The sequence below is a fragment of the Hibiscus syriacus genome, unplaced genomic scaffold (assembly GCF_006381635.1).
Source record: "Hibiscus syriacus cultivar Baekdansim isolate YM2019G1 unplaced genomic scaffold, ASM638163v2 tig00110450_pilon, whole genome shotgun sequence".
In the NCBI taxonomy this organism is placed as follows: Eukaryota; Viridiplantae; Streptophyta; class Magnoliopsida; order Malvales; family Malvaceae; genus Hibiscus; species Hibiscus syriacus.
In genome coordinates this window covers 8092005-8100756 of record NW_024062743.1, presented here as the reverse complement: position 1 = coordinate 8100756, position 8752 = coordinate 8092005, and the positions used below count along the sequence as shown (strand labels likewise).

The 8752-nt window shown below is 35.9% G+C and overlaps 1 protein-coding gene across 3 annotated transcripts; it reads left to right on the top strand.

Annotated features, from left to right (window-relative positions):
• The first annotated feature begins 2367 nt into the window (after window positions 1–2367).
• LOC120126229 (long chain acyl-CoA synthetase 6, peroxisomal-like) lies at window positions 2368–8521 on the top strand. 3 transcript variants are annotated; one of them, XM_039144476.1, is made up of 23 exons: window positions 2368–2537; window positions 2882–2942; window positions 3020–3097; window positions 3204–3275; window positions 3363–3444; window positions 3696–3801; window positions 3899–3975; window positions 4120–4164; window positions 4391–4477; window positions 4585–4674; window positions 4835–4914; window positions 4995–5088; window positions 5667–5755; window positions 5966–6054; window positions 6162–6291; window positions 6380–6498; window positions 6582–6705; window positions 6823–6909; window positions 7040–7143; window positions 7210–7295; window positions 7958–8044; window positions 8142–8228; window positions 8307–8521. In XM_039144476.1, the coding sequence occupies exons 1-23, from the start codon at window positions 2402–2404 to the stop codon at window positions 8397–8399; spliced, it is 2103 nt and encodes a 700-aa protein (XP_039000407.1). In that variant the 5' UTR covers window positions 2368–2401; the 3' UTR covers window positions 8400–8521. The 3 variants fall into 3 exon arrangements, 2 of the variants coding, with proteins under 2 accessions (XP_039000407.1, XP_039000406.1); XM_039144475.1 differs by having other exon boundaries at window positions 2369–2534; window positions 2879–2942; XR_005516436.1 differs by lacking the exon at window positions 8307–8521 and having other exon boundaries at window positions 2369–2534; window positions 2879–2942; window positions 7953–8044.
• Window positions 8522–8752: the final 231 nt, after the last annotated feature.

Sequence of the window (8752 nt, the reverse complement as noted above, 5' to 3'; positions counted from 1 at the left end):
TGAAGTCCCTTTAGCTAGCAAGCACTCCCCTTTTTGAACTTGGTTGATTTTCCACCTTTTTCCTCTAGCCAACAAAGATGCTTGGATTTTTCAACAAAAGAATGTTGTAGGAAGTGTTAAAGACGAATTTTGAAGCTTAAAGGAGTGAGAAAGAACCCCAAACACTTACCTTGAGTTTTGCTCTTGCTATGGAGAAGGGAAAATGAAGGAAAAAAGACAAAATAAAAAAGAGAATATGGGAAATGAGAACCCACGTCCAAAATGGTATAAATCCCCAAATTTAACTTCAATTTTCATAAATGGTCTAATAGCTCTTTTGGTCCTTTATATTTTGTCCTTTATTTAAAAAATCTTTTTTTTTTGGCTAATTGGGTCCCAAATCCAACCCAATTAACCCCAACAATTTAATTTATAAATTTCATGAGGTCCACTTATCTCTTAGGTAAACCCGAAACTACTAGCCTATAATTTGGGGTGTTACAACGTGAATGATGATTTATTGCACAACACCCCAATAATTACAAGAAGCATCGTTGGAAAAGCAGTGTTGGACATGTTCATAATTTTTCATGAGCTTCCAATGAAAAGAAATCCAAAAGAAAAAGCACAAACATTGAGGGATGAGAAGAGACTAAATAAATTTCCAAGCAGCGTTGATATCATCCCAATTTTCAGCACAAATATTAGTATAGACAGATTTGAGGTCAAAGCTATGGTTGTGAGACCATCGACAAGCAATAGCATCTTCGATGTCAGTTGCATTAGGAGCCTTGATGCTGAGAATATGACTGAGAGCATAGTGTAACCAAAGAAGATAAGACCTCTTCGTTCCACAAGCCATTCAACAAGGTTGTAGAAGATACATACAAGCTATCATCAATATGTCATGGGTTGATTGCGTGGAGGCGCAACAAACCAATGGAGGGGACCCATACATCATCCCAAAATCTGATATTCGATCCATTTCAAAGAGACCAAAAGAGATGTGGTAAAAATGAAGGCCATGCATTGAATAAACCTCACCACATGGGGGAACAAACCTTGCGAGAGATCGAGTGGGGGCATGATTCCATGACATTGTATTTATGGTGGAAGACTTGGATCTAGTAGGTGTCAGTCTTCGTAATAATGACATCCAATTTTCATAAAAACGCCATATTATGCTCGTGGGTACGGATTTTGCCAAGGCCTCCGCGATCACGGGGTTGGCATAACGCCTCCAAGTGGACTAGCGAGATCTATTATCGGCATTAGATGAACCCCAAATAAATCGACGGATGTATTTCTCAATGCCGTTACAAACTCATTTCAGAAGAACCATTGTTTACATAAAATACATCGGAATCGCAACAAAAACGGTCTTAGCAAGCGTTATGCGGCCATCAATAGATAGCGATCGAGCTGCCCAACCAGATAGCTTATTATTTATCATGTCCGTAATGAACGAGTAATCCGATTAATATGGGTGCCTATGAAAAACATGCACTCCAACGTGAAATAAATAAATAATTAAGAAAATATTTTCCATCGATATAGTGACATGTGTAACTATGTAATTGGAGATTAAATTTTATTTTAATTAGATTAAATTATGATCAAATTGATAGAATATATAAATATTAAGGACCAAACATGCAATTACATCAATATTTTTAACTGTCGCGTCTCCTCCTCTGTTAAAAGTTAACAGACAATGGCTTGATTGAGCAATCTAAATAACTGGGTGGTCTGATTAATTAAATTAAAACATCAGTGGTCAAAGTGAATTTTTTGCAATAGTTAAGTCTCACCAATATTGTTTACCCAAAATTAAATTCAACGTTAAAGTTATCAATAAAAAAGAAAGGGTAACCGTGTAGTATCCCAACTATTATTTATATTTCATTTTAGCCTCTAACTATTATTTTTTTCAAAATCATATAATATTATGTTTTAGTTTTATTTTGGTCACACATTGTTAAAAATTTAACAAAATTTATGACATGACATTTTGAAAATTTTTGTAATGATGATATAACATTACCTTATGACGACATATTAATATCATTGTTACTTTTTTAATAATTGGTGACGAAAAGGAAACTAAAACGTAATAGTAGATATGATTTTGAAACAATAAATAACGGAGTGACCAAAATGGAACATAAGTGAAAGTGGGGATACTAAATCTGTATTTTACCCAAAAGGAAAGAAAAAGAATACACAGAAACACTATAGCAAGAATTGTCGCTTTGTCCATTTGAGAACGATCATTTATCTACTTTTTTAAGTTTTTGTTCATTCATCCTTTCTTTCTGAGATGAAAAGCCGAACACGCAACGTATATGTCCTTATCCAAAAGCATAACGAGCTCCTACTTTGTCATCATTATCTTCCAACCCTCCCATAACTCGAACGGAAAATGATCATGTCAATGGATTCCACCAAAGCTCAACGTCGACTTAATACCATACAAGGGCACCTTGTTTCCGCCGTCAGCTCCGCCGTTTCTCATTACGACCTCCGTTCTTGCCCAACCGCAGCCGAGTTCGTCTGCGGTACGTTTATACATGTATATGTGATTGAGAAGAACAAAGGTGTATAGGCTTGGACTGGTTACTCTGTTTTGTTTTCAAGGTTTTTTGGGTTAATATCCTTCCATGAAAAAATGATACCTTTTTATGGTACTATAAATATATATATATTTTTTTATCTGGGTTTTCGGTTTTGATTGAAAATGTTTCTTATTATGCTGTAGAAAATGGGAATTATGCATAAGAAGCATAAATCCATCAAGCATTTTCTGTTGGCTTTAATTGTCTGTCAATTATATTGTATATAGTTGATATTTTATATGTGTTTAACTAACATATGTTGATATTGAAAACTTATGTTTGAGCAGAACAGAAATACAGTGTTGTGTTGCCAGAGAAACTGCAAACAGGAAAATGGAATGTATACAGGTAACACTGATCTGCTACTATCCTTGGTATATTTTGTCTCTGCATTGTCCCTTCCTTACTTTTATGCCTTATGATAGATCTGCTCGCTCACCGTTGAAGCTCGTAAATCAGTTTCCCGATCATCCCGACATCGGTACATTGCATGAAAATTTTGTGTAAGCATCTGGTTTTTGTCCAATGTATCAATGCTTTATCATCTTTTTTCATTTGGAAGTACTTTGGATGGTTACTTCAATTATTGGTATTTTTTATTTTATTCAGACATGCCGTTGAGTCCTATGGAGATTACAGATATCTCGGAACAAGAACTCGAGTTGATGGAACTGTTGGAGAGTAAGTTTCTTATTGAAAAAATCAAGGTCACAGTTCATTGCCAAAGTTCATTCATTTGCTATCAATTTTTATGTTCTATTCATCAAGTTACAAGTGGATGACATACAAAGAAGCTGCTACAGCTCGGACAGCTATTGGATGCGGCCTAATACATCATGGGATACTAAAGGTGGAGAAGCACTTCAGTAGTAATTATATATTTGTTATTACTTGATGCTGCATGGTCGGCAATAAGTTTCTTGCCTGGTGAACATACTCAGTAGTAATTATATATTTGTTATTACTTGATGCTGCGTGGTCTGCAATAAGTTTCTTGCCTGGTGAACGTACTTGCGTGGCTTTTTCGATCCGTCTCCTCACTTTTCTTAAAGTACCTTTATCCGGCTCTAACACTCTCGAGTCTTGCTTTTATAATGACAGGGCTCTTGCGTTGGATTATATTTCATCAATAGACCAGAGTGGCTCATTGTTGATCATGCCTGTGCTGCATATTCCCTTATATCAGTTCCTTTATATGACACTCTAGGTTTGCCACTACCCCGAATGCTCTCCTTTTCGATTGAATGCTCGTCCTACTCGGCTTATAGCTAAGGTGCTATTTTGAAAATTATGTTTTACTGCAGGTCCGGATTCTGTCAAGTACATCATTAATCATGCAGATCTAAAAGCTGTATTTTGCATGCCTCAAACTTTGAATTCTGTGAGTTTAGGCTTTCAATGGTGCATATATATATATATATATATAGGGAATTATGTTCCGGTTTCCATTTTGACAAACTGATTCTTTGTGAATAACTTTTATACTGTCTTAATATTAATTCATTTTCCCCCTTGGAATTTGCAGTTGTTGAGCATCTTGTCCGAGATTCCATCCCTTCGTTTGATTGTGGTATAAAACATGCCAAAATTAACTTTCTTAGTTTTTCCATCTCTTCACTTGATTGTTCGGAGGCACTTCTCACCTCCTAATCAGGGGGTTGACCTCGTTTTAATGATCGAAGTCTCATATGGTCTTCAATGTGCCGGAGGACGTTCGGACCTCATGGGTCCAACAAAAGTAGATACTGATCTGCCATTTTCTCTGGAGTAAAATAATCCGCTTCTTTAATCTGCAGGTAGTTGGAGGAATGGAAAATGAAGTGCCTTCATTGCCATCATCAACTAGCATTCAGGTTGTCACATATTCACAATTATTAAGTCAGGTAATGAAATAAGATCCTAAAAGCCCTATAAATATGCAGAAAAAGAACTTCAGCCATTGCTTAATACTGTGTGGTATAATTGTTTTCCATTGGAATGGTTCGACTAGGGCCATAGTAACCTTCGGCCATTTTGCCAACCGAAACCAGACGACATAGCTACCATTTGCTACACTAGTGGTACAACTGGAACACCAAAGGTATTATTAGCTTTCCCCTGTGAATTTCAACAGATCTTATCTAGGTAACCATGAAGCTTTACTTAAAGGGCTTACCGTTCGATCTAAGAGGCGACGATATTAACTAAAAGAGGAGTTTGTTTCATTCACCTGCTAATACGATTCATAACCTTTTGGCAAGGGAGTTGTGTTGACACATGGGAACTTGATTGCAAGTGCAGCTGGATTCACCATTTCAGTAAAATTCAACACCTCAGACGTGTACGTTGTATTGGTTTCAAATGATGTTTTACACATTCATTCAGTTGGCCTGAAATATTTGTATATGGTTTCTTCTTCAGTTACATATCGTATCTCCCTTTGGCACACATTTTTGAGCGGTTTACTCTGATCAATTTGGCTCATTTTGGGGTCGCAGTTGGATTCTACCAGGGGGTATGTATGTCAGACACTAAACTCTCGGGCTTCCTACTCTGCTATAATGCTAAAATGCTATGTTGGTGTTTCTGTTTAAAATATTTTTATTTTCTATAAATTTTAATAGTGTTATTTATTTTTTAGGTATAATGTCAAAAAAGTCCCTAACATTTGACTAGATAGTCACTTTTATCCCTACCCTTTTTTCTGGAGCATTTTGGCCCCAACATTTTATTTTCGGACCTATGTGGATGGAAACCATTAGTTAACAAACGGTTAACGCTCCAAAATATGAGCCTTGTTACTCTAAAATGAAATGTTGAGGGCCAAAATGATCCAAAAAATAAAAAGGGCCACATTGATCATTTAGTCAAAAATTAGGTCTTATTATCCTAAAATGAGACGTTAGGGGCTGAAATGTTCCAAAAAAAATAGAGATCAAAATGATCATTTTAATAAATATTAGGGGCTAATTTCGACATTGTAACTTATTCTTAATATATTTTTATGTTTGATGTTATAGTTTAATTATTTTTATATTATTACATAATGTGCAACTTTACTGAGAAATTGAATGACATGGTGTTGGAATGCAGGATACCATGAAATTAATGGATGACATGGCTGCTCTACGGCCCACTGTATTCTGCAGTGTCCCTAGACTGTATAACAGAATTTATGCAGGGTACTACGTCAGATCAATACATTAGAAGTTAAGCTGCGAGAATATATATGAAAAAGGACTTTGTATGTTAGATGGATAATTTTAATATAAAATAAATATCAATACATTTTTAAAAAATAAAACCAAGTGATATAAATAGAAGAGGAATGGTTAAATATGATAATGTGTAATAGTTATTTTATCATGGTATCGGACTCTTCCTTTGTGCAGTATTCTGAACGCTGTCAAGGAATCGGGTTCTATCAGGGAGAGACTTTTTAATGCAGCCTACAACTCTAAGAAGCAAGCAATAATGAATGGTAAACACTTAGTTACATCGTTCAATTATTACTAAATGAAAATACTCCCTTAATACCATTTCAATGCATTGATACGTAAATAATTATGCATATAAACTCCTATCCAGGAAAGAGTCCTTCTCCTATATGGGACAGATTGGTGTTCAACAAAATAAGGGCCCGACTTGGAGGACGTGTTCGTTTCATGGTTTCCGGTGCTTCACCCTTATCTTCCGATGTCATGGACTTCTTGAAGATGTAAGCTTTCTGTTTGTTTCGACGGATCGTAAAACAACGACCGTAACATCGTTTAACGGCCATCACTTAAATCATCGTGAATCTGCAGATGCTTCGGTGGTCATGTGATCGAAGGGTATGGAATGACGGAGACATCATGTGTCATAAGCGTCATGGAAGAGGGCGACATTCTTTCTGGCCATGTTGGTTCTCCTAACCCCGCTTGTGGTGAGTTGTTACACTTGTAATTTACAAGACTAACTAACAACGAAGCTTGGACTATTCTTGTAGTTCTAACTTTTTTATTTCAGAAATAAAGCTTGTGGACGTCCCCGAAATGAACTACACATCAGATGATCAGCCTTATCCTCGAGGAGAAATCTGTGTTAGGGGTCCAATTGTTTTCCAAGGATATTACAAAGATGAAATGCAAACGTAGGCTTCACACATATGGCTCCGTATTCCATTGCTTTCTTTTCTTGTTCTTGTGAAAATCGAAACCATTGTAAGCCGTATATCGAATGTGTCCTAAAATGTGTTAAGTTTTGACAGGAGAGAAGTAATTGATCAAGATGGATGGCTTCATACAGGAGATATAGGGCTATGGTTCACCGGAGGTCGTTTAAAGATTATTGATCGGTAAGATCTAAAATCATGTGGTCGTTACCAATGATAAGAAATTCGATATCTTTTAAATAAGATTTTGGTCTCTAATCTTGTGAATAGAAAATCAGGTACTAAAAGATCGAAAATGTGTGTGTGGGTACAGGAAGAAGAACATTTTTAAGCTGGCTCAGGGAGAGTACATAGCACCAGAAAAGATTGAAAATGTATACTCTAAATGCAAATTTGTAGCCCAGTGTTTTATATACGGTAAGATAATGATGTTTGTAATTTTGTTTATTCTCTCCTGCTGCTGACACTTATTTTGCTTTGTAGGCGACAGCTTGAATTCTTCATTGGTAGCAGTTGTCTCGGTGGACCCTGATGCTCTGAAAGCATGGGCTTCATCTCAAGGCATTCAGGTCATCTCTCTCTATATTTCACTTAATTTTACTAAAATTTAGAGCCAAGGGTATGACATGACCCAACAATAAAAGGTGACTATACATTTTACAAAAGTCATAATGTTAAAAAATGCCCCTAATATTTGGTAAAATAGTCATTTTAATCCTTTTTTTTGAATATTTATGGCTCAACATTTCATTTCAAGGTAAAAATGCTCCTAACGTTTGACTCAATAGTCCCTTTAGTCCTTATTTCTTTTGGAGCATTTTGACCCCTGACGCTTCATTGTAGGGAAAAAGGCTCTTATTTTAGAGTGTTGATTGTTTGTTGACTAATGATTTTCATCCACGGAAGGGTTTTTTTTTTGCCTCAAAATAAAATGTTAGGGGCCAAAATACTTTAGAAAAAAGGAATTAAAATGACTATTTAATGAAACGTGAAAGATTTTTTGTTATTATGCTTTTATAGAAGTGGTTGTTACTAAAATGATCATAGGTTAGATGCTTATAGATGCAAGGATTTGAGACCATCACATAAAAATAGCAGCATGAACTAATTAATCTAAGCTTGTGCTCGAGTTGATAATTGATAGTGCCATGTTCTTCTTCACTAAAACCTCACATTCCCTTTTCCCATTATCACTGCCTGCTAATTGTTATAAGCCGATGAAAAAGTGCAGTACAAAGATTTAGAAGAGTTGTGCAATGACCCAAGAGCAAGGGCGGCTGTCCAGGCTGAGATGGATGCTGTCGGAAGAGAAGCTCAGGCAAAATACTCGTCCATTAACACTTTGTTTACTACAATTTGTCTCCATTTCCTTCTTCATTAACCCTTGAGTCTTGGATTTCTCCGTTGTCGAACAGTTGAGAGGCTTTGAATTTGCGAAATCGGTGACGTTGGTACTCGAACCATTTACAATGGAGAATGGTCTACTGACTCCTACATTCAAGGCAAGCAAAAGCAATTTCATACACATGGATTAATGTTAACATGAGGCATCCTCATCTCTTGTAAACTTTTGTTGGCAGATAAAGAGACCTCAAGCAAAGGAGTATTTTGCAAAAGCAATTTCAAACATGTATGCAGAGCTGAATGCATCTGATCCATCTCCTCTTAAGTAAGTTCTGAAAATTCAGTCCCCATTAATGGAATCCTCAACACTTATCAGTATTGTTTGTATTTGACCTCAACACTTGTCGTCCCCGATATGCTATTCTGATGGGTATAGCCATCTTTTTTATTCTACCAATCTAGTTGCTGATCATATATTCTTATCTTGCAAGTTTTATCGAAGATCTTGTTATGAATATATTAACCTCTTAAGATTTGCGTGATCCATTTAAGTTAAATTTATTTATATGATTTAATTATTTTTATCTCTTTATCAAAAAAATTAAAATACCAACAACCAATTGGTCTAGTGGGATGAGACATTGGATTCTTTAAACAAGATTAGAGGTTTAAATCCTGACGA

Excerpts from the sequence above, each read along its gene's own strand:
- LOC120126229 (XM_039144476.1), top strand. The coding sequence starts at position 2,402 with ATGATCATGTCAATGGATTCCACCAAAGCTCAACGTCGACTTAATACC. Across the intron at positions 3,976-4,119 it reads TGCCTCAAACTTTGAATTCT|TTGTTGAGCATCTTGTCCGA; the intron begins GTGAGTTTAGGC and ends TGGAATTTGCAG. Across the intron at positions 6,910-7,039 it reads CGTTTAAAGATTATTGATCG|GAAGAAGAACATTTTTAAGC; the intron begins GTAAGATCTAAA and ends GTGTGGGTACAG.